The sequence below is a fragment of the Harpegnathos saltator genome, unplaced genomic scaffold (genome assembly GCF_003227715.2).
Source record: "Harpegnathos saltator strain DR-91 unplaced genomic scaffold, Hsal_v8.6 scaffold620, whole genome shotgun sequence".
In the NCBI taxonomy this organism is placed as follows: domain Eukaryota; kingdom Metazoa; phylum Arthropoda; class Insecta; order Hymenoptera; family Formicidae; genus Harpegnathos; species Harpegnathos saltator.
Genome location: NW_020230450.1, coordinates 448,642 through 467,222, shown reverse-complemented (window position 1 = coordinate 467,222; position 18,581 = coordinate 448,642). Strand labels below are relative to the sequence as shown.

Here is an 18,581-nt window from a genome sequence, read left to right as displayed (position 1 = left end):
AGTGATTGTCGCGTGTGAGAGAAACATTATGGAAAGCCGAGAACGCGCGTTAGCCGCGCTCTAGGAGATCTTATGATAAATAACCTCGCGAGTTTCTCTTCAGCAGCTTCGGCTCTTCGAAGTAACTTTAGTTCCGGGAACAGTAACAGGAGTATAATATATGAGCGCTATGCGCTCCCTCCCCTCCCCTCCCGCCGAATGCTTTTCACACCTTTTGCACTCGTCATATGTATACTCGTCATACACACACATATATATATATATACACATATATATGTACACATATATTTTTTTTTCTCGTAAATATCGCCTATTTTTATCGTTTCTACACAAATAGCACCGCGTATAATAATTATTTGCAGAAACACACACACACACACACACACACACACACACACACACACACACACACACAAACACACACACACACACACACGTATAACAATTGCAGAAGAACATATACGCATGTTAGAAAGACAGAGAGAGGAAGCGAGTCGAATATCCGAACACACGCGTGTCTCCGCGCTGCTCAGGGAACGGCGCTTTTCCGAACGCTCCCACGAGCTGCTCTTCACGGACGGTAAACAAGTTTAGTTTGAAAGTCGTGCCGCGGCACCTAACCTTTATCGCAACGTGGTGCGCGGTGTCGGACGTCGGCACGGTGCGAAATGTGAGCGCTCACCTGCATACTGTCGGCGGAGATGATTTCCCCGGAGAAACGGCGCGCCAATTCGATGCCCAGCCGCGATTTTCCAGAACCCGTGGCACCCAGGATCACTAAAACTGGCACACGCGACATACCCACCTCGTCCCGATCGACCATCATAGCCGCGCACTGCGCGCAGGCGCCGCACTGTCGTTTCGAGATCTCGCACGACCGTCGCTCCGCCGGACGGAACGCGGAACACGGAACGCGGGACGCGCGCTGGATTTCAAATCCACTAGCAGTCAGCTATTCCGCAGCGCTTGGAAAACGTTCTTGTCGCATGGCATCTTATCGCGGGCTGTTCGCACACGTCCCGCAGGAATTACGCGTGTGAAATTCTACTCGTCGAACTGTAATCGTGATCACAGACGTCGAGAAGAGGCAATCAATGTTGGATGACTGATAATCGATAATAAGAGCTGTTCCAATGACACTCGTCTAATTAGCCCGCTGATGTGACGATTGGAGGAGGACGCGGAGGTGGAAACGTCGAATTGTTGAAAATCCGGGAATTATCGCCGGCCATTCCATGGGATGTTTGATGAAGAGTTTCGCGGCGAGGAGAAATTTCGCTATTCCTAGACCCGGCCCCGTTCGCAATAAAGCGACGCCTCGCGCTGTTTATCGTTCTATATGCGTACGCGTGATTGCGCTCGGAAGCCGCAAAGCGGAGCGAAGCGGAGAACCGCGCGCGAAATGGCGCAAACAAGCGCGCGGAGTAGAGCACGTGCACGGCGTCGACGGCGCGACGCGCGTCATTCGCGAGTGAGAAACGATTGCACCAGCCGAACTCTATATATCGCCCGAGGAAATTGCGATTGTGCCAATAATGTGTCGGCTCATCGGCCGACGGACGGCAAGTGTGTAACGAGGTCTTCGGTGTTGCGGCAACGCGTAAATAATGTCACTGTGTTATCGCTGCGCGCAACTTTTGCACTTGTTATCGATATCGTCGGCTGCGTGATCGATGACACTGGGTGTTCGGCGTGACGACGATGAAGCCTAACGCTAATGGCCCCGAGTGACTTGTTGAGCGAGCGATTGACAATGCCGCGTGGATGTCGAATTTCCGAGCGACACGCGGAGGCATTATTTTTGTGCACTTTTTCCTTTCGCACACATTTCTGTCGATTTTCCTCTTGTTTCCTGGCAATGCAGGAATGATAAATTTTTTAATAATCTTAGACTTCAGTTCTGGGGACATACAAACAGCGTATTTTTAAAGCGGAAAGAGAGCGGTACGAGAGTAAAAAACTGAGTCAACACGTTCCTCGGAATTTTATACAGCGAGTTTTAATATAAAATTCTCTTCGTCGCTTCGGGAGAAAAGAAACATCGCAATATCTCCTCTTATCTTTTCGCAAGTTTCTCGCTCCTTCTCCCGACACAGTTTTGTTTGTGCATTTTCCTCCGCGGTATTTCTTTTCCTTCGCGAAAAATTATGCATCTCAGACGCATTCAGATAATTATTTTTAGGCGAGAATGCGAGTTGGCGATTGCGCTCGCCTCGTTGCTGCGAGCGTCGCCCGCAGCGATTTCGCCCACGATACGAAGTTCAATACAAAGTTCAATGGATATAATCGGCGCCGCGTCGAGGGGATGGAACGCTCAGACGGCGAATAGTGCGCCCGTATCGTGTGTGACACAGCTGTTCTTAATCCGCCGAACGGCTGGGTTAATTAGGCGCCGGCAAATCATGCGCAAAGTCCGCTGACGGAAGGTGCATGACAGAAGCGATAACATTTCGTCTCTCCCTCTCCCTCGCCCTCGCCCCTCCCCGCCGCTCCCGCGCCGCTTCTTCTCGCCGATTCGTAAGGTACACGCGATCTATTTAAAGAGCGGCGTTATTTGCACGGCAGAATTGGATCTTGACGTAACCGAATTATCTCTCTCTCTCTCTCTCTCTCTCTCTCTCGTTGCATCCGTGCGTTCATTATAAGTCAACTGCCTCCGCCTGCCTCGTGCAAACACGAGCAGCCACTTCTACACGCGCCGTTTACGTTAACGTTTACGTAAATCGCCGAGCCGTCGCGTTCGCGCCCGAATAAAACGACTTCTTTTAATAAGAATAAACGTCAGTTGTTCGCGCGCCGGCATATCATTGCTCTCGCACCGGCGCAATCAATATTCCTTGGCACGAAACCAGGAATCCTACTCTCACACACACACACACACACACGCGCGCGCGAGCGTATAAAAGTCCGAATTTTACGACAGTTTTTTACTCACCTTCGCCGAAGAGCGCTATTCATTGTAATAGCAGCCCGACGCATATTCGAACAAAAAAATATTCATCATCGGCGACGGATAATTAAAAATCGCGAGGCGATGAATCTGTTGTCGCGCGTTGCGCAGTCGCGTTGCCATAACAATGAGTTAAAAAAGCGGACGTCGTTATGCCGCTTGTAGAGAGATTGCGCAACTTTTGCAGGCGCATCGGGCCTTCGGAGACGCCTCGGGCCTTTTATTGGTTTTCACAAACGACTCCGCGCGACGTGTTGCGCCGACGTGTGTAAATTTCTCCCTAAATTTCTCGCGGCGAAATCTCTCTCACCCGGAGCGAAAATACTCGCCACTCGCGGAATCGTGAAGGAGTGAATATTTCACGTAAGCCTCAGTCGGTTTCAGTCGTACGTGTAAATATTTCAGTCGATTACAGCGAGCTCGTTCCCGCGGAATCCACTCTCCAATTTTCAGCGAAAATAGTTACTCGAGATAGTTATTCAAGCAGAAAATCTCGCTCCTCCTTCCCTCTCCCTCTCCCTTTTTGTACAAATGAAAAATCACACGAATTCGAGAAATTCGGCTGTTACCTTGCCTTCGAGCGAAATTTAACGAATACTCGCTGCAAGACTCGATGAAATTTTTGGCCATGCTCCTTTCGTTACGTGGCCGCGAAATAATGCGTGGCGAGGAACCTGATTCCACGTTTCCCGCCAGTTCTCAGACAATCGTCATTTCCCGCGAGCGCGTTGATCATCGACGCGGACTTTAGCGAGCCCGTAATTCGAATACAATCATAACGTAGCCGCAAGTGAGCACAAACAAATTTGACCGAACGTTCCGACGCTCGCAGATACGCGGCGCGCGCGCGAGCGCTGATTAATAGGCCGCACCGTGGCGGCGTTAATTCGCGGGGGAGAGGAAGGGAAATAAGAGAAACTCCCACTCGGCGCGGCGCTAAATCGTCGCGGCGACGTCAACGTAACGGCGAGGATCCGACGTAATGCAACGCGGACGGACGCAGCGCGCGAGACTCTCCTCCGCCTCCTCCTCCTCCTCCTCCTCGCCTCCTCGGCGCGAGGCACAATGCCGACGTAATGCCGACGTAACGCAAAACGTGATGCGAATGCAACGGCGAACGCAAGGGCGGGCGAGGTGAACGTTGGCGTTTGAATTTTTGCGACTTAATGTAATACACGATGCAAGCGCCGTCGCCGTCGCCGTCGCCGTCGCCGACGCCGACGCGCGAATGCAAGCGCGAGCTGACAGTGCGCGACTGCAACGCAAATGCACGCCGCAGCGCGACGCAATATGCTGCAACATGGTGCAACATAGTGGGCGCAGCGCGCAAGTAACGATGTAATAACGCGCAACGCAATGTAACGTAACGTAACGTAACGTAACGCAACGTAACGTAACGAGACGCAATAACGCGCGACTCGCCTCCCCCCCCCCCGCCGCCGCCGCCGCTCTCGCAGTTGCTCCGCCGACGACTTCGGCGAGTGAGATCGATCACGTTTTCCTCTGTTTTCATCATTTTCTTCTCGCGCAAGGATTGCGATCCTCCGATTGCGCGGGATTGTCCGGGGTGAGGATTGGCCTGTTCCGACCAGCTTACTTCATTTCACTTCATTGTTATTGCCTTTCGTCGTCGCGCCTGTGGACTCGTGTGGGAGGGATGTAATGTCGTTTCTCTTTTATTGTTAAACGTATAATTAAATGTGTAATTGATACACGATTGATACATATTATTGATAACGTACAAGATATAAACGTATAATTAGATAAATATAAGTAGCTGTGCAAATAAATAATTTGAATATGTCTGTTCGATAATTTTAAATCAATTAACGGTTAAATAGTTTTACGATGAGTATAAAATAACCGTTTACAATGTTTAAATGAGACGACGAGTTGAACGCGATGGACCATCCATCTCTATCTCTTCAGAATTCCTCCTTCGTCTGTCCGGAATTTTCGGCCGCTCTGACCGCATCCGCTGCGTTAAATAGCTGTGTTGCATTACGTAGCTAAATTAATTAACGATTAAGTGGCTATACAGTGGGTATAAAATAACCGTACAATGTTTAAACGACGAGTTAAACGTACTTCCTAGTCCAGCTCTACTTTAGAATCCTTCGTTCGTCCGCCCGGAATTTTCGGCCGCTCTGACCGCTCATCCGCTGCGTTAAATAGTCGCGTTGCATGTAAGTAACTGTTGGATAATAATCTATATATCTTAAATCAATTAATCTAATAAATCTTAAATTACTTAACGGTTAAACAGTTGTATATAGTGGGTATAAAATAACCGTACAATGCTGAAACGAGACACGACGAGAGTTGAACGTACCTCCTATCCAGCTCTATTTTAGAATCCTTCGTTCGTCCGCCCGGAATTTTCGGCCGCTCTGACCGCATCCGCTGCGTGTAATCCGCGATAATCCGGTTAAAACTCCCCCATCTGCCCCTCCCGTTTACTTCCTGTTTATTTTCTACAGACATGCTCCTAATCTAAAGAGTCCAATGGAGCAACGAGACGAACAGCGACGAGGACAACCGACTTCTAATCTTAACGTCCTTTTTCCAGCCGATACCCGGTGGGACCCATTCATTGTCATTCGTCGCGCGACGACGAAAGACAATGAATATTAGGCGCGATAATACGAGGGTGCGTAACCTCAAACGACAGCTGTTTGAGCGGATAGGGCCGGGGGAACCGAGAGCGAGAGAGAGAGAGAGAGAGAGAGAGAGAGAGATCCTTTGAGACATGCCCGTCTCCCAAGTTACAAATGAGAACGGGACGATTTCTCTCCACAATGGTGTCGTTATCTTAACTCCACTTCCCCTCAAACCGCACGTTACTTCCCCGCTAAGATCCCGTACGACTTCGGATCGATTATCTCGACTCGGCTAGCGATATTCCTTCCTTTCAATCGCTACCTCAAGCCCGATATCAGTCAGAGTCGCGTATGCGCCAGCTAATGCTCGTGCCAGCTCTGAATCAATACATGAAGAGACCGGACGCCGTGTCAGACATTCGATTCATTCGTTAATAAAGTTCCGATATCGGAACGCCCCACATCGCTCGCTTTTTCCGAGCTCTCGAGCTCACAAGCTCGCGAGCTTGCACTCGACAGCGGTGTCTCGCGCGTTTTACGCCCTTTCGCGCTCACGACGTTTCTGCGGGCAAAGCGGCGCCCGGCTTGCGCGCGATGGCGTAAGTTCTCCCTAAGAGCGGAAAACAAAAAACGCGAAAGACGCGGAGCCTCGCCTCGCCTCGCCTCGCCTCGCCTCGCGCGAACTCGACGAGACGCACTTTGGCGGTCGTGCCGCAGCCGCTTGCACAAAGCGAGTCGCGAACGCGAACGTGAAACTTTTTTCACTCTTCGCGTTTCCGCTCGTGCGGAAAAGTTGCAGCGCCGCCTTAGTCACGAGGAGGCCCCTCGTCGCGAAGAACCAGCGGGGCTCGTGTGCCGATCCGGCTCGCCTCGCCCGCGACGAAAAGTGCCGTTGACGCAACCGGCGCCGCGGCTGGGGACTTTCCACAGGAAACGGCAGCGGGCGTTGTATTATCGAGTACGAGAACCGCGTACGGAGAATCCATCAGATCTCGCCTGGTCCGCGGCCTGGCGGGCTTGCGGTGCCCACCTACGACGACGTAGGGGACGAGGGACGTGGTATCGCCGGCTTCCATTAACCTTTTCAGCCGTGCGAACGAGCGCGCGGTGTGCGGCGGGCATACATATTAATATGATATTATGTAATAAGCCTCCTCCAGAGCGCGGCCACTCCGACTGATCCTCGCGGGCGAGTGCGTGTCGAGCTGTCGCGCTCGATGCGGGATCGGTGATCGGCAGGTCGCGCCTCGCGCCTCGCGCCTCTCCCGCTCGTCCCACACCGACGGAAATAAACGGCTGATGCCGGTGAAATGATAGCCGACTTGCCGATCTTCCTGCGGTTCCGACGCGACAGGAAAGTTGCAGCGGCTTTCTACGTGACGAATCGCGAACCTTTGGACCGTTTGATCGATTGCGTCTATAAACGCTCGGCTGACTCTTCCCGACTTGCCGCGCACATTTCCTTCCCTTTTCTTTACGGATTCCTCCTTTCGGTCGCTTTATTTTTGTATCCTTCTCGCGTTATCAGCCTTACTCCTATTTTGCTACTATTTTGTCCTTACTACTATTTTGTCCACTTTTATGCACATGATCGCTTTGCAACGAGTATGTCGTACTAAAGGAGCAACCTTGTTCCAGAAATATCTACAGGGTGTCTTTTGGGAAACGAAAAATTGTGAAGATTAATCAGATCAAAGTGAGAAGAGAAAAGACATGTACCATTTTGCGAAAATCGCAATAGTTATTAAGTTATGATTAAGTTGATGATTGAAAGTGACCACATCTAGAGGCTCTTTTAATCGATAATTTGAAAATTTGCAACACGGTAAAGGACTTTTCTGCTTGGAATGACCTGATCTACAATTATATGACGGCCATTGTGTCTGGCGATTGAACTTTAAACCCTGAATCTTGAACCTCTATTTTGCGAGTAAGCACGCACAAAAGGTTCAAGTTATCAATTAAAAGTACTTCTAGATGTCATGGTCATTTTCGATCATTAAAATAACTCTCGCGACTTGTGCAAAATGATACTTGACTTTTCCTCTCAGTTTCGTCTGATTAATCTTCACAATTTTTCGCCCCCAAAACACATCTCGGTCACTCTGTGTAAATAATAAATATGCTATATAAAAACACGGCGAGCGATTCTACAACTCTTCCACGATTGTGCGATTATTTTGCAATCGAAAGTTACAAATACCAAGCAATCTTTTCTTCTCAGTACGCGAGGAACGAATGTTTCTATTGGATACGATACGGACTCCTTTCTCCAGCATTTCCCAAGTTCTCGCGAAGTTCTCTTTCCTTCTGGGTGATCGACCCCCAGGCGATCGACGAACAAAATGGTAGCCTCGGGTGCTACTGAAGAGACGTTTGTCATCTATCACGAACACGTTGATTGATCGCCCTTCGTTATTACCTTTTCCCCTTTCTCCCGCTCGGAGTTGCGAGCAAAAAGGAGAATGCGACGTCGATACACTCGACGCGAGAGAGTTTAGCGTCTCTCGACGTCTTCGGCGGAGCAGTCCAGCCGAGGTCAATCGTGGCCAGGACGAGGTAAGGAGCGCCCGTGCACGCGCATCACCTGAGGACGACGTCGTTCCAGGCACCGTTGTGGTTGTGGCTTACCTTTTGCAGCTTCGACCGAATTCACCGGCCATTATCTCCATTTTTATGACGTGGAATTAATGCGGCGGTCGGGATGAAGCCTCGTAAAGCTGCGACATGCTTACCGTTAAACCGTCGTCTCTCGACCGTCTCCCGATACGCAATCCTGATATTAAATTCCAAAGCAAAATCCACGATTACGCACGTTAAACGCCCAATCCGGAGAGCGCCGAGGGAGGCAAGGAATTGCGAGTTTTCACGATGAGGAGCGCGAAGAGTCTAATCTGAAGCTGCGAGATCGTGCCGTCGAAGAGATCAAATTTCAGCCGAGAGAAACGAAACGCGTCGCGTGTCCAACTGCCGTAATTTAACGCGAATGCTAGCCGGCGCGACCGTACGCGGTAATTAACATAATAACGGCCGTCCGTTATTTGCTCTTAATTTTTGAAAGTTCACACTTCAACAGACTTCGGTCTGTTGTTGTTCCGCAAAACACGACGCCGCACCTGACGCGCTAACAAAAAAAGACCGTCGATGTCGCAGCGACCTTTTTCGCGGTGCCTCATGCCGATCAATAACACAGGCCGATATTTTTAAAACCCTGAGACAAGACTGTACTTTCCCGAAGGTTTTCGGTCCGCTGAATCCGAATCCGGCAGCGGAATTGCTCCATCACATCAGGTTTTCGAGATATTCTAATCTGAAAGTGCAAAAAACACAGTTTCTCGCTATATTCGGGGTTATATTACAACGTGAATTAATTTTTCTCTACAAAACCCGTTACAGTATCTGAAAGTACTACTCTTCGCCTTCAAAATGCATTTTGAATTTTTCATACATCTTATTTCTTCTCGGAAATATCGTCCGTTGAAATTTTTTTAGTTTGGCGTTTTCGTTACTACCTTACAAAAAAAAAACAGAAGTTAATCCGGCAGGTGAAAGTTGTGTAATTATATGTTTTTTGGGACGCTGAATCCGAATTCGTTGTCGGTTCAACCCCATGACCATCAGGTCATGGTTTGTCCCTAATAATTGATCAAAAAAAGGCGAATTCGAAAATCTTTTTTGAGGTCGGGCATGTCGGAGATTATAATCTCCGGCTGTTTCAGATCATTTTTGCCCGATAAACAGATCCGTCTAACCTTCGGTCTTCCGGAACCATCGAAGTAAAAAACAACACGTGTCGCCCAACGTTTCTCGCAACTGCATAACCGATAAGTTGTTTGGCGAAAAAGTTACGACGCTTCTCGCGTAAGACGGATCCCAAGGCAATTAGAAAGGCCAAAAGTAATAAACATCGTAAAAACACAAATTAACAAAAACTCAACTCGTACCTCTGCTGCTTCGGAACTTGGGCTCTCTGTGTGTACATATTCGCGCATTTAATTTAATTTCGCCTGGGATGAGGTAAAAATATCAGATTACGAGAGACCGATATCGCTGAAATCAATCGAGAGAGAATGGCATCGATTTGCAAAATATCACCGAATCGTCAACAGCTCGCAACTTAAAAATCGTCTTCTTTAAGCGGCAATGTTTGTGTTTACTTCGCTTTGTGTCCCGTGTTCACACATGATATTTCTTTCGCGCACGTCTTGGTCACGTGCTACCTTCAGGCTTATATAAGTAGCCGTGGAGATATCCGAAGATCCTACTGAGCGACTAGAAGTTCGACGCTTTAATCGTTGCTGCGAGAGCAGTCGCTCGTCTACATTTTTAAGTGCCAATATATGTTAGCATCAAAAACCGGGAAAGGATTGCGCCTCGTTGAAGAAAACTTTGCATGTGAGAACACGTTTTATCTTCTGTCGTCTGAACTTTCACATTATCGGGCATCTTCATTTCTTGGCTGGCCGAAATTCAACAGTAGTTTTTTGAGCGATACGTAAAATCGATTGCGCGGCAACAACCGCGGCAAAATTTATATTTCGCTGATATGTCAATTAGGTTCGTTCCGTCGAAGTTCGTTGATCTGAGATTTGACCGTTAATCGCACCGTGGCTATAAAGAAGGAAGGAAGGTCGATGCGGAGGGAAGGAGAAAGAAAGCACATCACCAGGTAAATGATACATTTCTTTATTCATGCAAGGTAATTCGAAATATAAATGTCGAGGAACTGTCGAACCCTTTTCCTGAAGAACAAAACGAAAAAACAAGAGAAAAGAAAAGAAACATTACCGGCGGCTCTCCGGCCTGCTTTTTCACTCTCGCTCTCTCTCTCTCCCTCTCTCTCTCTCTCTCTCTCTCTCTCTCTCTCTCTCTCTCTCTCTCTCTCTCTCTCTCTCTCTCTCTCTCTCTCTCTCTCTCTCTCCTTCTTAACAATGTGCAAAAAATCTATGGCGCAGATGACGCGCGCGTGTCATCAGGTTGCAATGGTCCGGTTTAGTTAACGCTTCGTTTAACGTTTCAATTAAAGATCGTCGCGTAAAATATCAAAATTCTGTCGAGAGAGTCGTCCAAACCCGGTCGGCGATCTCTTTCGTATCGACAATACAAAGGAATTCGTTCGTTCGCACAATCGATTGCTCGCTGCAATTCGCCGGGCAGGACGAGACTCTGTTCTTCGCATAACTGTCTTAACAAGTTAAGTACAACATAAGCTCTCTATCCGTTACCTGAGACGGACAAAGAAAAGAGGAACGGCGCGGAGGGGGAGAATATTTTCGATGTACGAAGCACAAGCACTCGTCGTCGGTCACCCATCGGTCTTAGCTAATGATCGTACAAAAAACGAGGAAGAAAATGGCATGACGGAAGGGAGGGGTGGGGGTGGGGGGAGTGTTGGCTGTTTCATAACATATATACACATGTGTGTATACGTATATACATACACGCGTATACATGTATGTAGGTACATATGTATACCTGTACATGTACCTGTATACATACATATGTAAATATAGTAAATATAGAGGTATAAATATTACTTCTAGATAGTGCTATATTAACTTCTGGTATAAATATTACTTCTTTATTTTATCTGTCGTAATATAATATATACTCTTATCGTTTGTGTATAAATGTGCTTGACTCTCACCGATCCGCTTCGCTTACGGCCGTGTATACGGGGGTGCGTGGCTATGTCTGTACAATATTAAGTATAGTTGTACGAGGGATGAGGAGGATTTCTTTAGGCTATTGCGAGGCGACCCGATGGCGATCCGGTCCGGTTACAAGGATGCGACATCGTAGGAAGACCGAACGGAATCGTCATCGGGAGGCTCTCGCCTCCGTCGTCGGTGAAATCGCAGGCTGTGTTGCTTTTATTAATCGCGTATAACAATCTTCGAGGTATAGGTACACTGAACTCGGGGGGTGTAGCGTTGCTTCGTGTCCATGCACGTGCGTGCGAAATGTTTATCCCACGCGGAATAACGCGTGAAATAATACACGCTTGTAACAATAATTAATAACGAATTAATAACAACAATAATTAGCAAGGTCGACAGGTTTCGAACGAAATATGCAAATAATTCAACTTGCAGTCAGCGATAAATGCACGGAAAACTAAAGGGATTCCTTATCCTCCCGGCGAATTTCCCTTAAGTCCGTCCCTGCCTGCCTGCCTTTTCCGTCTCCTTCGGATAAATTAAATTACAACAATGTTTAAGGCATTAAACTATAAAAATTCTTTTCATCACGAATTTCATAACCTACACAGCCAAATGTTATCGACTTTTGCAAGTATATCGCGAGTTCGAAACAAAACTTGGAACGAAGCAACCACCCATTTTTTTTTTCTTTCTTTAAAGCAGCTAAGTCTCTGTAGTCTGTTCGTTCCCGTTCACGTTCACGACGAAGAAGCACGCGACGCACTTGCGTTGAGATACGAAGTGAGCAACACAAACGATGCGGAACAAACGCGTCCGTCCGACATCGCGTCCTCTTTCGCCGAATGCGTGAACGATCGCGACATTTGTTTTTTTCTTTTCTGAAATTGATTTTCTTGCAAAAATAAGAGATTCTATATCTGTTCTATCTGTATATTATATATATATATATATATATATATATATATATATATACATATATATATATATATATATATATACATACATATGTATATCGCAATTCTCACAAAAAACTTGTCTGTCAGAATTCCTGTATGTATAGATAGCTTTATATAATATATATATATATATATTTATTTATTTATTTGTTTTTTCTATTCGTTAATGGCCGCCTATAATGCTCTTCCTAGCTTTTTTTCTTGCATATAAGCTTCGTTAGGTATTTTAGTAAAAATTTCTATTCGTCTCTGTTTTTATTTATCTTTATTTCACTTTTATTCAACGCTGCTATCGCGCCGAAAGCGTCTTCGTCGGCTCGCGTTACTACGTTTTCCTTCGAACGTTGTTACGAACGTCCGTGTAGTACAGAGCAACAGCTCTTCCGTAGCGACGTCGTATAAAAATAACGGACATAAATAAAAAATATTTTTCTTTTCGCTCTGAGTAAAAAACCTAAATCCCTTAGACTACGTCCGAGCGCTGCTAATTCGCGCTCTACTCCCGTCAGAATTTCTCTTCTTCTATACGCATATAAAATTGTCCTGTAAAAACGTTCGTCAGATGCTATTTCATACGCTCATCGTATTCGCTGTCACGAAATCTCAATCGCTTTTTGATCGCTTGTCGGATTTGCGTCCTCGAGGCTCTCTCTCTCTCTCTCTCTCTCTCTCTCGCACGTGCGCGCGCGCGCGCGCGCTACATTTCGTTAACATCGATGACCAAAGGCAAAACAAAAACGCAAGACGCAAACCGCTTACGATAAAAGATAGGCCGCGAAGATAGAGAAAAGAAATAATATACGTGTATACACAGAGCGTTCTATCCCGAAGTTCGTATATTCTTATACATTCTCAGCCGTTAAAAAGACGGAGCAAGATTTCCCGGGAGCAGTAACGCAAAATGTCAGTCTCAAAAAGAAAAGAGGAAAAATATATATATATAAATATTTCTCTCACGTATTGATTTGTCTGTTTTTCTTTTTCTTTCTTCTAGTAATATACGTGGAACTGTTGGAAAGAAATTGGAACGAAACGTGAAACGCTCTGCGTATACGTACACGGATAACGCGAGAGGAGAGCGAGACTCTCCAGCTGCGGCGCGAGACGAGACGAGAAGGAAAAGCAAAGAGAAATTCCGCGATGAGGAACGCGTTCTGTCGTGATAAGAAAAAGGAAAAGTGTAGCGAGACGCGGTGATATCGGGATTTCGCTCAGCGCGTCGAGCGCGGCCGCGAAAGGAGCGAGACTCGCGTGTCGTGCCTGTCGTCGTGTCGTTTCGGTACGTGTTGCATATAACAACATGTGCAAACAATTGGCGCGACCTTGCTCAAGCGAAAAAGTAGGTCGTTACGCTATAAATCGTTACGAACGCTAATCTTTCCTTATTATGCGCCATCTCTCTCTTTCACTCACTCTCTCTCTCTCTCTCTCTCTCTCTCTCTCTCTCTCTCTCTCTCTCTCTCTCTCGCTCTCGCTCTCTCGCTCTCTCGCTCTCTCGCTCTTTCTTCTGTAACACGATATACGATTATAATAATTAGTTTTAATATTTATTTAGCTAACAGGTACATTTGCACTCTTCGTGACGGACGCGGGGTGTTCCTCTCGAGTAATTCGATCAACAGTAACTCGCGCAAGTGTAGCATTAATTAGCGCCTGTGGTGTGGAAACGATGCTGTTTCTCGCTAGTTCCGTTTCGAGCTCTACACTGAGAGGAAAGAAATATCTCGGGAATAAGCGATACACGGCGGATACCAATATAACATATTTACTTATATTAATACATATTTTTTTAGGTCTTTCAGAAGAAAGACTCCCTTCAGATGAGGAAGCATCCCCGTGTGCCTTCTCAAAGTCGTAGCTTTTCACGGAAGCACATTTGTTTCTTTTAGTCGCATACAAGAATGTACATCGAAGCAAATACGCTATGCTACATTCCGGTATCCGCCGAGTGAACATTTCCTTACTTTTTGAAGAAAAATCTTTTCTCTCAATGTACTATACGCTTGTTTCCCCCCCCCTTTTTCTCTTTTTATATATCGTCAATATTATAACAACAAACTTAACATGGATTTTAACAACCCGAACACGGCGATATAAGTCTGAGACTTTATAATAAAATAAGACTGGAAGAGGAAGTTTGTACTGTAAGTGCCTGTCTTCTCTTCGCGAAAGTATCCTCCTGCCATACACTTTGTCCCTGTCGCGGGGGTCCTGCGCGACCGACGAAAGATCGTCGGCGATTTCTGCGACGTGTCAACGGTTTATATTTCCTGAGACATCATCTGCTGCGCCCAGCAAGAAGTGCAATTCGCTCGAAACTTTTCGCACGAGCATCGTTCCCGTGTCTTCGTGGAAAGGAAACAAATCCGGCGTTCGAGACGACAATAATCGAGACCACGCACGCTCGACTTGCAATTTAATTCGAGCTAATTCGAGACTATTCCTTCGACGTTTCATCCTCCATACTCTAACGCGATCGTGCGTAGCTGGGGAAACCAACACGCCAGCGTACTGGTACCTAGCTTATAATTTCTGGGCTGTCGTCTCGAACACGGTGGCAGCGTGAAAGATAGTGCGAGGAAATATTCTCAGGAGATGCGACAACTTTTTCTCTCTCTCTCTCTCTCTCTCTCTCTCTCTCTCTCTTTCTAGAAAGAAAAGAGGTTACAAAGGGAACACCAGAGGAAGAGCGGTAACGAAACACCCTCACGATCCGCCATATTTTGTTATATTACTCTCTGAACGATTCTCGATGAGAACGATTCTTAACCGAGAGAAGACCCAGCAGAGGTCTAGTCAATAGGAAAAAAAAAAAAGAAAAAAAGAAAAGAAAGAAACAGAAGAGAAAGAAAATGAACTTAAGTCAAATAAAAAAAGAAAAGGAAATGCAATCCTATAATCTAATCTAGCGATATATGTACATATACATGTATACATATATATATATATATATATGTATATGTATATATATCTTACCTATAAATATAGAAAAACGCCCGACATGCCGGTACGTTTATTTTTATATAAATATAACTACGATCGACCAAGGGCCAGCCGATCTCAGTCAATTGTTAATCATTCTCTTTCTATATATATTTTTCCATACCTCCTAAAAATTTATTCTCCCCTAATTCCCTCTTCGACTTGGCACAATATAAAGAACTCACAGGTTGGAGACACGAGCAAGCGAAAAATGCGGCGAAGCGAGGATTTTTCACGCGAGAGAAGGCTTCCGTTCCCGGTAACGGGAGGAGATTTGTGTTGCGAGGTATACATCGTCGAGTTTCCTTTCGTCAATCCTACAACCTACTGTCGAGGAGCCCCTCTCCTCGTCCGAATTCGAAAAGTCGATCCGGAAAAAATACTCGCGTCTGTCAGTAGTCATTGATTAAAATAAAACAAGAGAATACACACACACGTGTGAAAGAATCCCGTGAGCTCCACTCATTCAATCCATTTCGGAAGAGTAATTTACATTGTACAATATGCGATATTTGCACAACTTTTAAGAGGAATTGCGTGTTGTAACATATCGCGTCTTTACGCGTATATTGCATCCTCCAGGACGAAATCGGAGTATTTTTGCCGATCGATAAGCTTTTCGCTCCATCCTATGTACACGCCACAGAAGCGCGGCAGAATGTATACATGTGTGTTACCGTTTATAAATTATATTAAAGCGCTGGTTACCATTTAAATTAATGAACATATTCATCTTCCTATTTTCCTTTCCGGATTATACAGGGTGTCGTAACGGTATCCACGACTTTCCCATCCAGTTGCGACGGTCGGACAGAAAAAGAGTTCGAGATGAGATTAATTTGCAGTTTGCAAACGGCGATGAGAGATGGAACATTAACAATTTCGGAAATGCTTTTCTTTTTTAGCGAAAAGATCAAAATCAATTTAACCCTCCAATAGGACCATACCTTTCTTCACCCGTAATGTCGTAAAACAGAAATGAAATCAATGTACAATAACTTATTGATTAAATTTATATTATTTTTATCGGTATCTAACTAATGTGGAGAAAAGCTGACAATACTTATAGTTTCAACGATGATGGTCTGAACAGATGGGAGATGTGATAATCTTTGGGATACACGAATGATGTCAAGCGCCCAAAACATTACTCATTGCTCACCGTCACTACGACCACCCTGTATATAATGCCGTGTGTTTTCATTCCGGCGACATGCCTAACAATTAATTATGCGGCTCGCTGTGAAGCTCGCTCGTGAAGCTGTATCGGAATCTCTATGGAATATGAGACACGAAAAATCTTTGAATAAATGTTGAGTAGGCCTGCGCAAGCGCGGCACACATTGCGAGGATATATTTTAATCCTATATTTATAAGTCTATATATATATATATATATATAAACATACATGTTCATATACGTGCACACACACATTATATACATATAATATATGTATATAATATATATATATATATATGTGTGTGTGTGTACATACGTATGTATATATGTACATATATGTCTTCGAAATTAGCTAGAAGTAATCGAGAAATTGACTAATCGATATATACATACGTATCATTATGTATACCATATATATATATATCCCCATATATATATGAATTTTTGCCAACGTTAACCCGAGGTACAAAATACTCTATAAAAAGTACAAAAGAGAGTGCCTGCTAATTATCCGTGGGAGAGTCTCTCGCGTGTATTATGTAATTAAAATAGTTTTGTCAACAGACCCTTTGCCTTTTCATCCCTCTCGTTCCCGCCGACGCGACTATTTCAATTTCGACGTACGCTCTAGGCCGACTCTCCGCTCCTTGTTCACATCTCTCGACATTGTCTACTATTTATAACTTAAATTTGGACTACGTGCGCGCGCTCTCAGGTTCTCTGTGTGTGTATGTGTGTGTACGTGTGTGTGTGTGTGTCAAGTATGAAGAGTGTGTGCATACGAAGGGTTTCTCTCACTTTCGCGTTCGTCCGTAATATCTCGATTATAAAAAATATGTACAACGTATAAACAAATACTGTTACCTATAAATGTAATGAACACATTATTTTGCTATCCTCTCCTTTCCCCTCTGCCCTTATATAACTCTTTTACAGTAATGTTTATATAAAATTTTTACCCCGAGACACACACATTCGTTCGTGTCGATTATGTCCCTGTCGTATATATGCAATTATTTGTATTATTCATAGACCTATGTACAGTGACTGTGTCTTCTTGTGAGAGGTTTAAGGACAAGAATCAAGGATAGCTATATTACCTTCCTATTACCCACAGACACTCGACCTTTGTCCAACTTGACTCCACTGGAGAAACTTGGACAAAGTAAAAATCCAATCTAGACAAAGATGTAAAATATATCCTAATAATAAACTAAAATTGATAACAACGATATTACCGCGAAATATCTCTAATATGATAATCATGAGAACATAATAATGTTGACAGTAATAATAATAATAATAATAATAATAATAATAATAATAATAATAGTAGTAGTCAATTTGTTATTATCAATATTGCTAGTATTTATATTATCGTATCAAACGTAATAATATATGTATATACATCTTTGTACACGTCTTTATGTCATTGTTTGTATGCATATGTACATATATTCATACATGTATGAATATAAATCCTGATACGTGTCTGTGTATGCTCGTGTGCCTGCGTGTGTATGTATGTGTGTGTGTGTGTGTGTGTGTGTGTGTGTGTGTGTGTGTGTGTGTGTGTGTGTGTGTCACACACATATATATATATATATATATATATATTTAAAATATATCTCAACTCCCGCGATATACGCGTAAGATTGAGATTTCGCGTTATCCTCCGGATTCGTTCGCGGGATAGAAAGAATTGATTAAAAAGTGCGGAAGACACGTCTCAACGATATTAAAGCAAACTAATCGCGCGGGAGATCGACTTGTTCGTTGCAATTAAAAACGAAAAAAAAGGGGAAAAAAAAAACAACGACCGACTCCCAACGTTAAACCTACTTCTCATCTCACCGATCGAAAATTAGAGAACAAAGTCCCCGAAGAATCAGCGAGCGGTCCGCTGTAAAAGATCTTGCCCATTTTATTAATTGAATAAGTGAATAAGAATATTATTGAGTAAGAAGAAATAAGAATATTATTGAATACAAGTATTGAATAAGCATATACGCATGACAATGATATCCTTTCTTGAAAGAATAAAGTTTTAAGGTTCAAAATTTTCAAGTCCCAAGTTCAAAATTCTAAATCCTAAAGTTCCAAGTTCTAAAGTCCCAAATTCTAAAGTTCCAAGTTCTAAGGTTCCAAGTTTTAAAAGTTCCAAGGAAATGAGGGACACTGAAGGCGGACTGAAAATCAGATGAAGCGTGCGGCCCGATTTTCCAGTGGGACGGGGAAGAGGGAGGGATGT

At 44.8% G+C, this 18,581-nt stretch overlaps 1 protein-coding gene and 1 long non-coding RNA gene across 7 annotated transcripts in view; one reads left to right on the top strand and one right to left on the bottom strand.

Moving 5' to 3' along the window:
* The window catches only part of LOC105186462 (tRNA dimethylallyltransferase), a 101,934-nt gene extending 101,094 nt beyond the window's left edge, over positions 1–840 (bottom strand). For all 5 annotated transcript variants that reach the window (XR_003113814.1, XM_025304522.1, XM_025304523.1 and 2 more), the window contains exon 1: positions 683–840. Coding sequence is in view for 4 of the 5 variants with exons in the window: in XM_025304522.1 (XP_025160307.1) it covers positions 683–826 (144 nt within the window). In the remaining variant the exon portion in view is untranslated. The remainder of the gene's footprint in view (positions 1–682) is intronic.
* An 8,953-nt stretch (positions 841–9,793) lies between these two features.
* The window catches only part of LOC105186473 (uncharacterized), a 33,962-nt gene continuing 25,174 nt past the window's right edge, over positions 9,794–18,581 (top strand). The window contains exons 1-3 of one of the 2 annotated variants that reach the window (XR_850020.2): positions 9,794–9,945; positions 10,108–10,219; positions 13,164–13,329. This is a non-coding gene — a long non-coding RNA (uncharacterized LOC105186473). Of the gene's footprint in view, positions 9,946–10,107; positions 10,220–13,163; positions 13,330–18,581 lie in introns of those variants that run through there. The other variant, XR_003113815.1, reaches the window with a different exon arrangement.